General features: G+C 46.1%; 1 protein-coding gene across 1 annotated transcript in view; it reads left to right on the forward strand.

The window, feature by feature from the left end:
• The window catches only part of ADAMTS3 (ADAM metallopeptidase with thrombospondin type 1 motif 3), a 168,986-nt gene that overhangs the window by 998 nt on the left and 148,900 nt on the right, over positions 1 to 19,088 (forward strand). The window contains exons 2-4 of the mRNA XM_063136071.1: positions 13,207 to 13,697; positions 13,898 to 13,984; positions 18,970 to 18,997. Coding sequence (XP_062992141.1) covers positions 13,207 to 13,697; positions 13,898 to 13,984; positions 18,970 to 18,997 — 606 coding nt within the window. The remainder of the gene's footprint in view (positions 1 to 13,206; positions 13,698 to 13,897; positions 13,985 to 18,969; positions 18,998 to 19,088) is intronic.

The following is a 19,088-nucleotide window of genomic DNA, read 5'->3' on the forward strand; positions in this document are numbered from 1 at the left end:
TTATTCCTTAAGCCATCTCACAGCTGCATATGAGATCATCAGTTAACTTAACCCATAAAAAGTGTTGCAAGTAGCATTAACTGAGTGGCAACACCACATCTGGTCACTATTTGGTTCCATATATGTTATATGTTGTTTTTTAAATGGATACCGTTGTTTTTATACTGTTTATGTTTTTGATGGTTTTAAATTTTGTATACTTTTTAATGTTCACTGTGGGGCGGTATATAAATGTAATAAATCAAATCAAATCAATCAAATAGCTTTATCGAGGGCCGTGGGATGAGTTTGATTTTTGCTACGGCTGTGCTCCGCTTCACTTCGGAGAAGTGATAGCGGAGCGGCCTGATTCACCTCTGACAAAGGCGGAGATGAATCGGGTCGGGGGGCTGCGGATCAAGGCTAAGTGGTTCACCTCGATCCAGAGCTCTGAATGCAGGTAAGTGGGGGGGGACTCACCTGGTGCCAGCACTGCTGCAATCTGTGCGGTGATGGTGCCAGGTAAGGGGGAAGGGGGAGGGGGGCTTACTTGCTTCTATCACAGGCTTCAACTGAGGGCCTCAGTTAAAGCCCACAACGGAGGCAGGTAAGGGGGTGGTGGGAGTTTCACTTACCTGGCTCCGCTGCCGCCGCAGTCCATGTGGTGGCAATGGAGGCAGGTAAGGGGGCAGGAGGGAGGGGGCAAGGGGGCTTACCTGCCTCCATCGCGGTCCATCACGGGCTTCAATTGAGTCCCGGGCTTGAAGCCGAAAGAGGCCATGGCCTTCTCTTCTGGCTTCAACTGGGGCCTCAATTGAAGCGCACCAGACCGCACTGGACACAGGTAAGGGGGCAGGGGGTTGGCTTACCTGACGCCGATGCTGATGTCCATGCGGCAACGGTGGCAGAGCCAGATGTCGCTCTGCAGAGTGGAGCGGGGGACGAGTGGATCGGCCTGAACCGGTTTGGGTCCAATCTAGAAGTTCCGGATCGGGCCACGAAGCGGTTCAGGGGGTCCGTGCCTAGCCCCATTTTTTGCCCCATCTGACCATTGTATCAACACAGTGCAACTTTGGAGTGGGTGCAGTTGGGACAACACCATTTTGCAAATCTTCTTCTCACCTCCATTTTGAAGCCTACAAAGTTATCCTAAAGACCCTCCAAATGACTGAACAAAACTGTCTGAATCAACTGTGTACGCTACTTGGGACTGATTCCATATTGAGCTTTCCAACAACTTTCAATGCTAGATTTTCCTGATACTTTGACTTATATGGTTGGGTTAAGCAGGGGTGGGCAACTTGTGGCCTTCCATATGTTTCGAAATATAACTCCCATCAGTCCTAGCTAGCATCGCCATTGCTGAGGGATCATGGGAGTTGTAGGCCAAAACATCTGGAGAGCCCAACTTGCTTACCCCTGAGTTAAGGTATAATGGAAGACAAACCAGTTTGTTTGTCAGTGTGGTGTAGTGGTTGGACTGGGACCCAAGGGACCCAGGATCTAGTCCCCACTCATAGACTGTTAAAATGCTGGGAGAATAAAAAGGTCTTCACCTGGCGTTTAAAAGCATATAATGTAGGTGCCAAGCGAACCTCCTTAGGGAGCTCATTCCACAGCCGGGGAAGGCCCTCCTGGTAGAAGGCCCTACCAGAGAAGGCCCTCCTCCTGGTAGCCACCTGCCTCACTTCCTTTGGCAGGGGCTCGCCCCTTTATGACACATTTTCAAATTGCATGTGGAATCTGTGTTCTTTTGACTCTTCAAATGGACTTCTCCATCTTCCTTGGGAAGATTATTATTTCAACAGAAGCTCAGATCTCACTTGCACATGTGTGCAGTGTATGTATTTGTTTAGGAGCTGTTCTGAATTAGGGTATAGGTGTGTTGATCTTGGGACATGGGCAGATGTTCTTACTTGTCTCATGAAAAAATGGCAGCTGACTTTGCTAAACATTGATGCCTTCCTAAATCTTTAACTGGACCATTCCCTTTGCATTGAAGGTGTAAACATTTAGTGGTCTTCCATACAATTCCCCAGCTCACTTCCAAATGGGGCAATGACTTCAAGACATTCCACAACTCTGCCAAAGCAATTGTGGTGGCCAACTTCTCCCTAGGTGCATGTGCATTCTTTAGCCCCCTCCTTTCCAAAGAATGGGGCCAAAGCACTGGCTCTCCCCACACTGGTCAACTGTGACAAAGTGAAAGCAAAAGGGCTTAATGGTGTCATCAAGAAATTCGGTTATGGTTACCTGTCATAGATTTAAAGACAAGACTAGATAAACCAGAACTGGCTTCAATAAAATAAATAAGATGAATTCAGCAACATGTTGGAGAGGTTGTCAAGAGAAAGGAACATATTTACATATGTGGTGGGAATGTGAATTTGTACAAAAATTATGGAAAATGGTGTTTAAAGAGATAAAATAAATTTTAGGAATGGAGATTGAAGAGACACCTATAGTGGCATTGTTATCAGTATATGGAAAATTGAATTGTAATCAAGAGACAAAAGAATTGATAACGAATCTGTTAACAGCAGCAAGATTAATGATATCTAGGAACTGGAAGGTTCAAGGGGATTATCATATAGAAGACTGGTATAAAGAAATATGGGATATCGCTATTAATGATAAACTAACATGTAATACAAAAGTTAGAGAATGATAAAAACGAATGACTTTGAAGGAATATGGAAACAGTTTTTAGAATTTGTTTTATTAAAGGGGAGAAGGAAAACACCCCCAGAAGAAGTAATGAGATTTTGGAAATATGAATAAGATCCCGTGGTTGGAGGGAGCACTTTTATGTTAATTATGATTATGTTAAAGAGAATTAAGTTAGAACATATGTTTATCAAACTGTTTACTTTATATTATTGTGTATTATGTGGTATTGTTTTATATTGTATTAAAAAATGGGGAGGGGGAATAAAAACCAGAACTGGCTAAAGTTCTGTAGAACTTGTGACCCATCAATTTTATTTATTTATTTATTTATTACCTTCCTGAAGCCAGCCAAGGCAGTTTGCAAAAATTTCAGAAAATAATAACCATAATCATATAAAATATTAAAGACAACCTTTAAAAGCCATAATAACTGTAACAACCATTTTAGAAGTCAAGATAAAAAAAGATGGGTCTTGATTGCCTTCCTGAATGTGGAGCAAGTAGGGATCAGTCAGAACTCCTAAATGGGTGTCTGTAAAAGAAGGTGTTTCCCAAAAGGCCTCTTCTGCTGTACTTAATCAAGAAGGTCCATACTGAGATGGGCAGTCCCTCAGAGAACCAGGTCATAAGCTGTTTAGTACTTCAGAAGTTAAATTCAGCACATTGAATTGAACATGGAAAACAATTCACAGCCAGCGTAGAACTTTCAATATTGGGGTGATGTGATCCCAATATGAGTTATCAGCCTAGCTGCCACATTTTGCACCCACTGAAGGTTCTGGATGTTCTGCAGGAGCTATACTAGATCGACCAGATACAAAAGAGGGCAGGGCTCCTGCAGCTTTAAATGTTGTGATGAAGAGGGAATTTCACCAGGTGCTCCATGCGTACTAATGACACCTGCTGAAATCCCCTTTTCTATGCAACTGTTAAAGATACAGGAGCCATGTCCTCCTTTCCATATGGTCACCCTACTTTAAGGCCATTAAGTCCAACCCTCTGCTCAATGCAGGAATCTACATTAAAGCATAGGGTAGCCCCATGTAGAGTATATTGCAATGCTCTGAACATGATGTAAGCAATGACGATCCATCAGGGAGAACAGAGCTTGTCAGACCCAAATAAGAAGGTGAGGGTGGAATGGACTTAATAACCCCCTGTGTTTGCTGCCTGCCAGGCTCAGCAAAACCAGGAAGGTTTACAGGCGCCTTGTAGGTCCTTATATCATGGCTTGGTGGGCTGTGTTTGGTTTAATTGCTTACAAGATGTGCAGGACTGATATAAGCTAACGTCCAAACTTGGTGTGACCACTAAAATCCAATGGGAAAAGCTCTTTTCTGCTTCGCATGAGAGATTTTGTCAGTTGGTCTGCCCCATGGCCAAACTCTTTCCCTGATGAACCAGGGGTAATCCTCTGTTCCCACCAGATACATTGTCCTGCCAGGCTCCACCCTTGATCTGCCAGGCATGACCCCTGGATCTCATGGCCTCAACTTGCAAAACGTTGGGAATCCTAGAATGGGAAAAAAGTTAAGATTGTCTGCAGAATAAGGCTGGACAGCAGGTTTACCTATACAGGGCTACTGTGAATATGTGTCCAAGTCGAAACAGGCCTGTGTTAAAGAGAGAATCTCTCAGAGGCTACCAATTCCAAAATCTTCAGTTGTGAACCTCTGGGGACATGCAACAATTTCGTTTCAATTGCAAATCATTCAACTCTGCCCCACTCCCGATCCTGAATGTCAACGTGAATGTGAATGGGAGCATTAAAAAAAAAAAAAAAAGCTTTGCTATTTCCCAAACTTGTGATTGCGTTAAACAAAAAACTGTGTACTTTGAAAAATCTGTACTTTAAAACCAGCATTTTTAAAATATAAAAACCTGCACATTTTCACACTTTAATCAACGGTGTGTATGGGTGGGGTGGGGGGAGAATGCAGTTTTCCCATTTGAAATGCACGCTTTACCTTTTTGAATGAAAAGACTAACAGGCCACAAATGAGAACGGGAGGAAGACAAACAACGCGATGAAGCTGAGTTTGGAGAATCACACCAAACTCAAACATCTGTAGTTCTCCCATCTCTATGAACTACACAAATCCTGCAGAATTTGGGAATTGCCGGTCTGCTGAAGAATCCATGGACCAGATTCATAGAAATCCAAAGTCAATCAAATCCATTTCAGATTTCTCCAACAACATTCTGTGTGTGTGTGTGTGTGTGTGTGTGTGTGTGTGTGTGTGTGTGTGTGTGCATTCCTTAGCCTTTTGGGTTGTCTTGTTTGTTCTTTTGGTTAAGATGAGCCCATTCCTTGTCTTGTTAATTCAGTCTGAACCCCCCACCCCACCCAAACCCCTGCATTACCTCAGATGACAGGGGGAAAGTGTATAAGGACATAAGATCCCTGCTAGATCAGATCTGAGGCCAACCAGATGCCCACAAGCAGAGCATAAGGGAAATGTGCTCTCTCCAACTGATGTTGTTCCCCTGACATTGCTTTCGGAGGCTTGCTGCCTCTGATCCTAGAGGTAACGTACAGCCCACAGGACTAGTAACCATTGATAGCTTTATCCTCCATGAAATCTATGGACCAGTTCAGGCGTCACTTCAGGCTCTGTGGTTAGCAAAACTGTGGTTCTCCAGGGTTAGCACTAACCACAAGCTGTGTTGTTACACACAACACTTTAAGCCAGTGTGGTGTAGTAGTGTTGGTAGTGAGAGTCAGGAGATCATGAGTTCTAGTCTCCACTTGGCCATGGAAAAACCCACTGGGTGACTTCGGGCCAGTTACAGAGCCCAGCCTACCTCAAAGGGTGGTTGTTGTGAAGATAAAGTGGAGAGGAGGAGGATTAGGGTTTCCTTGGAGGAAAAAAGGCAGGATATAAATGCAATAATAAATAAATAAATAAAATAAATAAGCCACGGGTAGAGCCACTAACCCTGCTGCAGATGGTCTGACTGTGGTTAGTGAGTGAGCAGAGTTTAGCAAAACACATCACATAGGACACCGTAAACCCTGCTGCTTAACCAACAGCAGGGTTTAAAGTGACTTCTGAACAGGCCCAATGTATGCTTTGAGGTCAGCGCAGACACTATCCCAGGGTGACCCTATGAAAAAGAGGACAGGGCTCCTGTATCTTTAACAGTTGAATTGAAAAGGGAATTTCAGCAGGTGTCATTGGTATATATGGAGAACCTGGTGAAATTCCCTCTTCATTACAACAGTTAAAGCTGCAGGAGCCCTGCCCTCTTTTAAACTGGTCACTCTAGTATAGCTCCTGCAGCTTTAACTGTTGTGATGAAGAGGGAATTTCACCAGGTTCTCCATATATACAAATGGCACCTGCTGAAATCCCCTTTTCTATGCAACTGCTAAAGATATAGGAGCCCTGTCCTCCTTTTCATATGGTCACCCTAACTATCCACCACATTCCAGATAAAAAATGTTACATCTGTGTTCACACTGATGTGAAGTGTAACATCCGACATTATGCTCACTCATTTCCTGAGATGAAGTGCCAGATGGTTACTGAAGATGCCTTCATCTCAGCAGAAAACAAATGAGTTTTTTTTAAAAAAAATTACAAATCTATCTATCTGAACATCACTGACTTAATGGACCTCCTTTTGTGTATGCTTATCCTAGCCATTAAGTGCTTGCCTAAATATTCACTGGAAGGGAGCCCACAATGCATAATGTATTCAGTGCAAAAATAGCCTGCTCCAGTATGCTTACCTCTCTCCTGGTCAGACCCATGCACATCACCTCATAACGAAAGACTTTTAAGCAGCCCGCACATTTCAGCTGTCTGTTTAAAAAGCCCTTTGATCCATTAGCAGTTTATGGGAACGGCATTATCTCCTGGGCTTCTGCGGCAGCACTGTGTTAAAAAATGCTTACAAAATCAGAGGATCTTGGCAACAGGAGGTGGGTTATTTTTACACTTGTGCCATGACCTTTCGTAATGAAATCAAGGAAAGAGGGAGGACAGGAGGCACAAGTTCATGGAGGGAGGAGGCCTGTTCAGACAGGAACCCAACAGGGAAAGACAAATCCACGGATAACCGCACAGAAGGTGGCTTTATAGCTGACTTCTCCCTGAGAGCATTTCCTATTACACAGTAGACCAACCTGGCTGCCTATATAGTATTGATGTTGAACCAGTTCCCCTCCCTAATTCCTATTGTGCATCTTAATAATGGAAGGAAGGTTTTGGCTGGTTCTCCGTCATTCTCTACTCGGCTGCCTAGATACATGAAGAGGCTTATTGAACTTGTGCTTGTGTTAAGGGGGAAATGATTGTAGGAGAGGACACACTTTCAAGTTAGAGGTGTGCATCAGATCATCCAAATCCAGAATCGAGTTGGACTGGTTTGGACAGGTTCAGGAGATGCCCAAGTGGGGCTCTTCTGAAATAAACCAAATCCAAATCTGAAACTGTAAAGGCTGCTCTTCGCAAACTATCATGCACCCATTCATTCACAGCCCTACCCCAAGCCATATCTGATTTGGAGTAATTTCATGATGCTCCCAGGCCCTTTCTACTAGGGATGTGCACTGCTTCAGATCTGAATCTCACAGCAAATTGGTGTGATTCAGACCTCTCTAAAAGAGATCCAAAGCAAATTGGGGGAGATTCAAATCAACCCAAAGAGAATCGGGCCCAGTTTGGAAGGTCTAGGGGGTCCGTGTACAGCCCTGCTTTCTACACCTGCCTTTTTCTGTGGGATCATCCCTGTGCATCCAAATATCACACAGGGGATCCCAGGAGTAGGCAGGGACGATCCCTCTATTTTCCCAGGATTTATTTATTTATTTATTGCATTTCTATACCCACCCAATAGCTGAAGTATAGTCCTCAGTTATGCCTGTTTTACCAGTGGTTCTGGGATGATCCCAGGGACTGTGGGCTCCCGTCCCAGCTTCTTCCCTCCTCCCCACTAGTAGTGGGGGTCAGCGGAAGGAAGGAGCCAGGCTGGGTGGAGTCCAGGGACATGGAGGTGGGGAGTGGGGTCAGGGCTTTAAAAAAATCCTTACTTTTTCACCGGAGTGAAACTATGCCCCTGGCTCCTTTTCCCCCCTTCTTTTTTCTAAATGGCTGCTGTGACGGGCACAACATACCTCTTCCCTTCTGGGACATTGCACATCTATTTGGATGCCCTGGGACGATCCCAGAAGCAGGTAAATCCGGGATCATCCCCCTCCCTCCCAAAGGCCCTTAGGTGTAGAAAGGGCCCCAGTTCAATAATACTAGTCTGTTCACGGATCTACTTTTACAGAGTTATATGCCTGTCCACTTCTCCTGCTGTGGGGCAGCCACCCCCAAGAGGAATGGTTTGGGTGGATTCCCTGCTCAAGGGCCTATTGATGAGCACCATGGAGCCATGACTCCGGGTGCCGATGGCCATGCCTTCATTCAAATGGGGCAGGCGCACAACATGCCCAACATTGAGAGCTGCACAACTTCGCTAGAAGGCTTTGCTATATCAAACTAAGGGCTATTCCAAACCGTGCAAAGCTGGATCCATTTGTTAATGTGGTAATTTTCACTGTCTGTATTTTCTGCATTTTAATTCCCTCTTATCTCAACGTTTACAATCCCACCCTCATCCCAATCATGCGAGTATGAACGCGGAAGTTATGGGGTCATATTTCATGCATCTGAAGAAGTGGACTCTCGATCCTCCCAGAGTGCAGGACACGGAATAATGGGCTCAAGTTACAGGAAGCCAGATTCCAGCTCGACATCAGGAAAAACTACCTCACTGTTAGAGCAGTACGACAATGGAACCAGTTACCTAGGGAGGTGGTGGGCTCTCCCACACTAGAGGCCTTCAAGAGGCAGCTGGACAACCATCAGTCAGGTATGCTTTAGGGTGGATTCCTGCACTGAGCGGGTGGGTTAGACTCGATGGCCTTATAGGCTCCTTCCAACTCTACTATTCTATGAGTCTATGATTCTGTGACTATTGTCTACAAAATCATATGCCATAATCAGTGTGCTAGTCCCCCCCACCCCCGGCAAAAAAAAGATGCCACAATAATTTTTGCTGTTTAAAAGGTGTTTATGCTTCTTAAGGACTGACTGATGGTTCCCTGAAATGGACCATTGCAGTGTGCGGTCTGATACAAGTACTCTGTTCAGACAGCTGTGCGAGAGAGAAACTAGACATTCTTACAACTCAAAAGTAAGGAGCATGTAACAATAAGTCCCATGGAAACTTCAAGCTACTTCAAAAATCATCTAGGCATTGGTTTTAATAATGATTTATGCTGCACCATTCACATTACCATACAATGCATTCTTAAAATCAGGACATTTTTATAAGTAGTATTTCCTTTTTAAATGGTAGTCACACTTTGATTCATTTACTTTGTGTTAACTTTTGCATAGCTTCAGTGACATCGTTTGCAAACTTAATTTAAAAGGGAGGGATACAATTTAAAAAGCACATGTCTCCCCACTGCGCATACCACTTTGGGTTTAAAGTTCGGTTTCACGTGTCTTGCTGTTAAACCTCTGCCATACATTCTGTGCGCTGGCATTCAGAAATAATAAGGCTACCAAATTTCTCAATTTCATGCTCTCTTGGAAGTGCTAGCATCTTTTAAAGCAATTAAGTTTGGCTGGTGTAATATAATATTCTCAGCTATTTCTAATGTACTGGAAAAGGGGTTTTTTTTGTTTTTTGTTTTTACAAAAAGATGTTGTTTCATTAAGAATATACACAGGAGAAGGAGGCTGCCTGTAATCATTAACTACAACTGTACATGATCTCCCCTCCTTTTTTAAAAAAGAAGAAAATCACCTTGGGGAAGTGATTTGGAGCAGAGAAGCAGTGTGTGTGTGTGTGTGTGTTACTTAACCCTTTCCCTGTACATAGTCTTTCCACTACCAATCCTCACCCCTAAGAAGTTTATTTCTTTTATTTGTCATTTGTAACATTTAAATCCTCCAAGGAGCCCAAGGTGGCATACAGGATCCTCCTCCTCTCTATTTCACCCTCTTAATGACCCTTCAGAGTAGGTTAGGCAGAGAGTCAGTGACTGGTCCAAAGTCAACCTGTGAGATTCATGGCTGAGTGGGGACTCGAACGCAGGTCTTCCGAGTCCCAGGCAATACTCTAACCACACCACCATACTTGGTCTAATCTAGCCAGGGTAGATCAGACCAAGGGCCCATCTAGTCCAGTACTCTGTTCACCCAGTGGCCAAGCAGCTGTTGACCAGGGACCCACATGCAGGACACGGATTTAAACTTATGGTATATGGTACCAAGTTGACAGACATGGGGGAGTTCAATTTTTGTAGGTTAGTTTCTGAAAGCTCTGAAAGCTCTTTTGGGAGAAGATGAAGTGCATATGGGGAGCAGAATTTAGACTCTTTCTAGCTCCATGAGCTGGCAAATGAATGAGTTCCAGAGTGGGGGAAAATGGGTTATATCATTTGCAATCCCTCCCCCTAAGCACTGTGATTGGAGGAGGGGGACAGGGAGGAGACTGTGGCTATTGGTTAGCACAGATGTCAATCTCAAAAATACCCCTCCCTCACCCCTCAGTGACAGCATCTTCCTAATATGGAAGTGTTCAGTTAGTTATCCATCAACATGAAATGAGCCCTCACATCGCTTAAAAAACCTTCGGACCTATGGATCCATTCGGGGCTCTGAATGATCTAACCGTTTCAATGGTTTAAAAACCGCCCCCTAACCACACTGCAATTTTGGAGGTCTGTCGGAGGTTTGTTGGACCCCCAGATTTTCAGTGTGGAGTGCACACTTCTAATAGAGACCACCATTATTTATTTATTTATTTATTTATACTATTTATATACCGCTCCCCATTCAAAATTTCAGAGCGGTGTACAAGATAAAATTAAATAAAAACAGAATAAAAACACATTAAAATAGATCTTTAAAAGAAGCAAAATGCAAAGTGAACCATGGCCGGTCATCAAGGGGAGTCTTCCTAGAACAATGATGTTTTCAGGAGGTGCTGAAAGGAATACAAAGTTGGTGCCTGCCTGACCTCCAGAGGCAGGGAATTCCATAGGAGGGGAGCCACCACACTGAAGGCTCTTCCCCTGGTGACCCACATTCACATGTACAGTATAAAGATTCATGACACAAGAGACACTACTTCAGGTATTGCGGCCCTTTAAAAGAAAGCTTGGTTGTGAGCAGGGCCGGTGCCAGACTATTTTGCGCCCTAGGTAAGGTGAGCTACTTGCACCCCTCCCCCCCAAAAAAAATTGCCAACTTCGATTCAGCTGTTCAAGAAGAGTTTCTGAACTATTATATTTTCCTTTTATGTTTTTTCTTAAAACAGCTAATTTGTATAAAACTGTGACCCTTAAAGGTAAGTACTGCACCCCTCTGAGGTCTGCGCCCTCGGTGGCTTTCCTTATTGGCCTAATGGTAGCACCATCCCTGGTTGTGAGGGAGTGGGGCAGTGCACACAAGGAGATATAACTGGATAGAGAGACCTTTCCCCACCTCTCCCATAATACTAGAACCCAATGGAATCATCCCATGAAGCCAATTGGTGGGAGATTCAGGACAGATCAAAGGAAGGATTTCTTCCCTCAGCGCATAGTTAAACTATGGAATTCATTCCCACAAAATGTAATAATGTCCACTTATTGGGATGGGTTTAAGAGGAGATTGGACAAATTTACGGAGGAGAAGGCTACCAGCGGCTACTAGCCCTGATGACTATATACTTCCTCCATAGGTGGGCGTAAGGGGTGTGCCGGGTGTGCCCAGGCACACCCTAATGTCTCAAGCAATAATTTATTTATTTAATTTATTTTATTACATTTTTATACTGCCCAATAGCCGAAGCCATCTCCTCAATCCTCCCCTCACCTGCAACGGCCCTCCCACCGCCAGGCAAGCCGAATGCTGCAAGATATGGCTGCAAGAAAGGCAAATGCTATTTTGGGCTGCGTTAATAGAAGTATAGCTTCCAAATCACGTGAGGTACTGGTTCCTCTCTATTCGGCCCTGGTTAGGCCTCATCTAGAGTATTGCGTCCAGTTCTGGGCTCCACAATTCAAGAAGGACGCAGACAAGCTGGAGCGTGTTCAGAGGAGGGCAACCAGGATGATGAGGGGTCTGGAAACAAAGCCCTATGAAGAGAGACTGAAGGAACTGGGCATGTTTAGCCTGGAGAAGAGAAGATTGAGGGGAGACATGATAGCACTCTTCAAATACTTAAGAGGCTGTCACTCAGAGGAGGGCCAGGATCTCTTCTCGATCCTCCCAGAGTGCAGGACACGGAATAACGGACTCAAGTTAAAGGAAGCCAGATTCCAGCTGGACATCAGGAAAAACTTCCTGACTGTTAGAGCAGTACGACAATGGAATCAGTTATCTAGGGAGGTTGTGGGCTCTCCCACACTAGAGGCTTTCAAGAGGCAGCTGGACAACCATTTGTCAGGGATGCTTTAGGGTGGATTCCTGCATTGAGCAGGGGGGTGGACTTGATGGCCTTGTAGGCCCCTTCCAACTCTGCTATTCTATGATTCTATGCATAGTAGGGCATCAGTGTCTACAGTGTTTAATAAATAAATGAATGAAAAAAATGTCCTTTATGATTAAGTCTTCAATAAATGTTCAACTTTAAAAAAAATCCCCCTGGGTGCACACCCTAACAAAATGTGCTGCGCACGCCTATGGCTGCCTCCAGGATCAGAGAGGCTGTATGCTTTTGCACACCAGTTGCTGAGGAACATGGGCAGGAGAGTGGTGTTGCACCATGTCCTGCTTGTGGGTTGACAGCTGCTTGGCCACCGTGTGAACAAGACGCTGGACTAGATGGACCCTCGGCCTGACCCCGCAGGGCTCTTCGTATGCTCTGATGTTTGCTCCGAACCAACTCCCACTGACTCCTGGGAGAACAGGGCCAGTGCTACCATAGAGCCCACTCAGGCGGCCACCTAGAGCGCCAAGCTAAGAGGGGCGCCGGGCGCAGCGCAGCACTCACGCGCGTTGGCTGTGAGCCGGCCTGGCCCGAGGATTCAGCTAGGCCTGGTCGGGCGAGACTCGCCTGCCCAGCCGAAGTGAAGCGAGGGACGCTGGGGTGGGGGTGGAACGGCTCCACATTCAGACTTCCAGAACACGCCCGGAAGAGAGAGAGAGACTGTATGGGTGAATGGGGTGCATGGGGTCTTTGAGTGAATGCATGTGTTCATGCCTGTGTTGGTTGGAGTGAGTGATGCTGAGTGTGTGTGTGTGCACACGTGTGAATTGGGGGGGGGATGATTTGGAGGTGATATTCCTATTAATGCATTTTAGACCCATAGACGTTCCTTTCCAATTTGTTTGCTATAATTGGCATGACACATTTCTTGCACTTTAAAATAAATTTAGCAGTTTCAAGTTTTGTGCTTCTTATTTTTTTCCAGGAAACATCTGTTCTTAAAAATCAAAGTTGGCATTTTTGGGGTGGGGTGGGGTGAAAGTAGCTCACCTTGCCTAGGGCGCAAAATAGTCCGGCACCGGCCCTGTGGGTGAGCGTGGGGCTTCGCTGCCGTTTCTCCCCTCCTGGATGCAGGCGGGCCGGGCGCTCTCGGTGCGCCGCCTGGCGACGGTGCGGCTGTGCGCCGCCGGGCGCGCAGCGGAGCGATGCTCTGCGCGCCCCGCTCGGGCGTGGGGGCGTGGGGTGGGGGGAAGGCGATGCCTCTCTTCCCGCCCGGCGAGAGCGTGGACAGGGGGCTCCTTGACGTCGCGGCCAAGGAGGTGGGGCGTGGAGGACCGGGGGGGGGGGGGCGCCCGGCAGCGGCTTTATTAAGGCGCCCGGCAGGTTGCGTCGAGAGCAGCGGCGGCAGCGGCGCGCACCGGCCCTTTGCCTTCACGCCCAAGCCCCCTGCGCCCGGGTGGGGTGTTCCAAAGGGGCCGGCCCGCGCCTCCAGGTCGGCAGGAGTCGCCCCCACCCCTTCCCCGCCTCCGCCTCCTCCCGATCCGGCTTTCTCCGCCCCTCGCCTCGTCTCTCTGCCGCGTCTCGCCGTCTCCAGCCCGAGGAGCTGCCGCGCAAAAGCGCCGAGGGTGCGGACAGGGAGAGGAACGCGCCGGCGGCGGGGTGTCCCAAGCGCCCGTTGGAATCGGGGAATTCTCCCCCTGCACGCCACGTGCCTCCCACCCAGCCGCTCCTCCCGGGCCTTTTTCTGCCTGAAGTGCATTTTTCCCCCCTTTTAAATCCGTGTATATAAGAACCCCCCACCTACCCACCGCTCCTCTCTTTCAAGGGACTTAGCATCGGGATGGTTCTCCTGTCACTGTGCTTAATAGCAGCCGCCGCTCTGGTGCAGTTTAAGACTTCCGCGGATGAACAAGTAAGTGGAGTCCAAGAAAACGAAAGGGACCCCCCCCCTTACACACACACACACACACCCCACACACAATCATCTCTTCCCCAAATTTATTTCCTCTACCATCATCATCATCATCATCATCATCATCGTCATCAATTTGCAATACGTGGATGATGATGGGAAGACAGCTTCCCTCCCTCCCTCCAACTTCCAAACTTTGTTCTTCCTGGGGGCTTTTTTAAAAATTCTCTCTCTCTGTTCCCCCCTGCCCCCACCCGCACCCCATCCCAGTGGGTCTGATTGTGTGATGATCTGCTTGACTCCTGCACGGAATTACTGCTTGGCACAACGGCCCAGAACTGCCTTAAGGTTTTAATTTGTAGAGTAATAGAAGAACTTTGTTTGTTTCCAACTTTCTCTTTTGCTAACATAGCCTTCTCTTTTCTTTTCCGTGTGTGCGTGTGTGTAATGGATTGGCTTGAGAAAGGGTATTAGATTGCATGATTCTGAGTAGATCTGCTCCTGCCAAAGGGTGGCTGTGGTGCAGTTTAATTGCTATTCTCTCAAACTGGGACCAGGGCCGGTGGTTGTGAATGAATATTATTGTAGGAGAGCTTGCTTCTGACCAATTGCAAGAGGTTCACCTCTGTGTGAAAGCTTCAGGGCCCAATCCAAGTGGGACGTTCTCTTGCACGAGCCTCTGCATGGCTCCCGTTAGCTTCATTCGCCTCGGTGTGAAAGCTTCAGGGCCCAATCCAAGTGTGACGTTCTCATGCACGAGCCTCTGCATGGCTCCCGTTAGCTTCATTGGGGCACGTGCAAGAGAACTCCCCATTGGATCATGTCCTCTGTTGCGAATGATGTAACCCTTGGGTTGTCCAAATGGAGTCTAAGCCAAGGCGGAAGAGCAGCGGATCTGTGTTCATTCACTTCTTGTCAGTGCACCAGTGTTGCAAAACATGAACTGCCATCTCTTCCCCAGGCCTGCAAGGGACTTACCCTGTGAAATACTCCAGAGGAAATCCTCGGGGTTCTCTCCCAATAATAATAGATCTCTTTCTCTCATGTAACCTGCAAATGCCCGTGGCCAATAGATGTCGAGGAACACTCCACACTGGGATGCTACGGAAGGGACCTTTCGTAAAATAGTTTGGAGCACGTTCCCAACATTCCTTTTTTCCTTGTGGTTGGGAAGCGCGAATGAAACTTTGCAACCTGACTCTCGGTTTCCTCCCCCCCTCCCCACCGTCTCACACTGAAGGCTTACCAAAACTCCCCCGAACAAGACAAAAAAGCCGAATAAAAGGCTCTTCCTCCTATCCTTTTCAGAACCTTGCCATTGTCTCCTGGACCCTTTTATGTCAGGGCAGCAGAGACTCCTAGACTGTGCAGTGACAGGGACCAAGAGGCCTCTATGATAAACACAAACAGATACGTTAGAGTGGAGACGTTGCATTTCCTTTCCCAAAGGCTGAATGGCTAGGATCTCTATGGTGCTTCTCTTTCTTTGGACTCTGCCGTTTGCTTGATCCCGTGCCCTCCACATTTCTGGGGGCCCTTGAGCAAGATACCTTCCATGGTCTCCCTCCCTCAGTAAGGGACTGAAACAACTGGGCATGTTCAGCTTGGAGAAGAGAAGATGGAGGGGAGACATGATAGCACTCTTCAAATACTTAAAAGGTTGTCTTCCAGGGTATTAGCTATCCCACCCAATTTTGTGTCATCTGCAAATTTGATCAGCGTTCCCTGCACCTCCTCGTCCAAATCATTAATAAAAATGTTGAAGAGCACTGGGCCCAGGACTGAGCCCTGTGGTACCCCACTCATTGCCTCTCCCCAGTTTGAGAAGGTTCCATTGATAAGTACTCTTTGAGTCCGATTCTGTAGCCAACTGTGAATCCACCTAATAGTTGTTCCATCTAGCCCACTTTTAGCTAGTTTGTTAATCAGAATATAATGGGGCACTTTGTCGAAAGCTTTGCTGAAGTCAAGATATATGACGTCCACAGCATTCCCACAGTCCACAAGGGAGGTTACCCGAACAAAAAATGAGATCAAATTAGTCTGACAGGATTAGTATAAGTCCTGTTTTTGTCTCCCCATGTTTGTTTCTGGTCAAACAGATATTGCAGGTTTTTGGAAGCGTTTAAAAAAACCCAGCACAACCTGTTTGCCGAGAAGCAGTAACAGAACTATTGCCTGTGTTCAGCCTTGAGTGAACAAATTTGAGCAGAAAACCCTGATTTTAACTATGCCGACTCTCTACAGGAAGGTAGTTCATAAGCACACACAAAAAAAGGGGTTTCTATTTGTCCCTCATTCCTCAAAATTTGCATTGACGGGCAAGTTATTTTTCCTGGGTACTACTTGTGTTGGTTGTTGCCGACTTCTGTAGGCTCACATTAATTCTATTTTCTTTTTCTTTTTCTGACGCCCTGTGGTGGTTGCTTCACATGCAAATAGGTCTGAGAGGCAATAGGTAGATTGCATGATGATATAGACATTAGTGCCCTGGATGGATGCGGCTTTTTTTCCCCTTTTCCTTCCTTCCTTTTCTTTTTTTTTGCAGGTTTTTTTTTAAGTGCTGTAAAATCTGTTTGCTCAGACATTAATCTAACTGTGCCATCTTTCTCCATGAGTTCAGCTTCTCTTTCTTTCTTTTTTCCTGCCCTAAAACTGAGCACATGGAGAAAGATGGCACAGTTAGAGGCTTCCATTTGCTTCAGTTTCCACTTGTTTGAGTCTCTGAAAAGCTGACAGGATACATGTTTGCTTGTCTCCCCGACCCCTGCCCTCCATCCCTCAGGAATTGTAAGTTTAATTAGCTTTTGAAAGGTATTCCTCTAGCCACCAGACACTAAGTTTTTTTGGCACAGCAGTGCAATACTACAGAATGGCCCATTCAGAAATTTGGGTTTATTAGCTCACGCTGTTTATGTGAAACTTATTATTTATGGAGTCTTATTAGTGCATTGGAGAACAGCTGTTTATTCACTTAGAGGCAACACCGTTCCTGAATATGGATTGGGGAGCGGGAGGCGAGAGGGAGCAGAGCAGTATAGAACAAACTAGACAGACTTACCCAGTTTGTCCTTCATAAACTTATCAGTGTTACTGAGCCATTGTAGAGCGATGGGGCCTCCATTTACAAAAGCAGTCTACCTCTAGGAATGCATGAAAATTCCATTTCGGACGTGAAAATGTGGCAGATTTTTCCAATTCAGCTCTCCAGATTCCCTTCCGCTTCCCCCTGCTGACGTCGACTCAGGCCATGGCTAGACCAGGCCTATATCCAGGGATCGTCCTGGGATCATCCCTGTGCATCCAAATGACACACAGGGGATCCCAGGAGCAGGCAGGGACAACCCCTCCATTTGCCTGGGATAATCTTTAGGTCTAGCTAAGGCCTGAGTCTATACTGAGTCAAGCCAATATGCAGATTCTGTTTTGTTGTTCTGGTTTTAGTGGCAGTAATTTCCGCAAATTTGAGCTGAGGTGGGGAGGGAATGTTGAAATTTGCACAAATGGTGTCATAATTATTATTTTTTTAAAAAAGTTGTGTTCTTACACAAGTAGAGCCTCGTGTGACGCAGAGTGGTAAGCGGCAGTTACTGCAGCTGAAACTCTCCCCACGGCCTGAGTTCGATCCCAGCAGAAGCTGGTTCTCAGGCAACCGGCTCAGGTCGACTCAGCCTTCTGTCCTTCCAAGGTCGGTAAAATGAGTACTCAGCTAGCTGGGGGAAAGGTAACTGCGACTGGGGAAGGCAAGGGCAAACCACCCCGCTACAAAGTCTGCCGAGAAAACGTCAGCGAAAGCAGGCGTCCCTCTAGGAGTCAGCAATGACTCAAGTGCTTGCATGAGAGGTTCCTTCCCTTCCCTTTCCTTTCATTCTTACACAAGTGCACATGGGGCACATCTATACCAAGCAGGATATTCCAGTATAAAAGTGGTAAATAAAAGGCAGGAGCCACACTACTGCTTTATAGCGGTACAGAAGTGCACTGACAATTGTTGGGACCCATTGACACATACCATATACCACTTTCATACCGCTGCGTGTGGCTCCTGCCTTTTATATACCACGTTCATAGTGCAATATCCTGCTTGGTGTAGATGAGCCCACAGTCACAAGTCCACCTATCTACTGTGTAGCCGCACAGAGAGTCCTATTCCCATCTTGTCAATACCCTACAGAAGTGTGGTGTTTCATCCACTCCGCACACTACTTCATTTAGCCCAGCAGAGCCATATTCCATACTTCCCAATTTCAACCTTCCCTTCCACACTTCCCAAGGGAAGGGGAGTTGGGGTGGGGGGGAAATTGACATATTCTTTGACATGTTCTTTGAATATGGCTCTGCTGAGCTAAACCAAGAAGTGTGTGAAGAGGATGAAACTGACAAGAATATTGACAAGAGGGGAATATACCTTGCAGGGCTGCCTAGTCCACAGGCAGACTTGCAATTGTGTGCACATGGGCACAATCACCAATATATATTTTTTAAAAGTTACATCATCATTTATGCAAATTTTATGATCCCAATGTTGTTGTCGTTAGAAATTATCATTTGTGCAAATTACAATTTGTGCAAATGGCAGAACCCCTACCCCCCCCCCCAAAAAAGTGCAAAATACTTCTGGAATGGGGGGAAAATCCACTACAGTCTGCTGTTGCTTACCAGAATGGAACTGCTGAGGAGTCCTGTTGGGCTTAAATGGAATGGAATTCCCAGAGTTGTATATCTCTATATTCTTCTAACTACCAGTTGTCCAATGTCCAATGAGCATCACTTTCATGCCTTGGTTGTGAGCTCTAATTGACCTCTGCTGGAAACAGAACACTGGGCTAGGCAGATTTTGTTTTGCTGGTTTTTTGTTGTTTGTTTTTAAATGGATGCTTTTACTTTGATACCTTTCCAGAAATGTACATTGGATACCCTCATTCACCCTGCTCAGGTCAGATGTAATCTAATGTTGGTGTCATTTTCCTTTTCTTTTTTTCCAGGCTGCTAAAGAAGAAATCATTCAAACAGGTAAGACCATCAAGTTCTCCTTTCTTTGATCTATCTATCTATCTATCTATCTATCTCACACAAATGGGTGCTGAAACAGGATAACGAGAAG

This window comes from Elgaria multicarinata, chromosome 10 (assembly GCF_023053635.1).
Source record: "Elgaria multicarinata webbii isolate HBS135686 ecotype San Diego chromosome 10, rElgMul1.1.pri, whole genome shotgun sequence".
Classification (NCBI taxonomy): domain Eukaryota; kingdom Metazoa; phylum Chordata; class Lepidosauria; order Squamata; family Anguidae; genus Elgaria; species Elgaria multicarinata.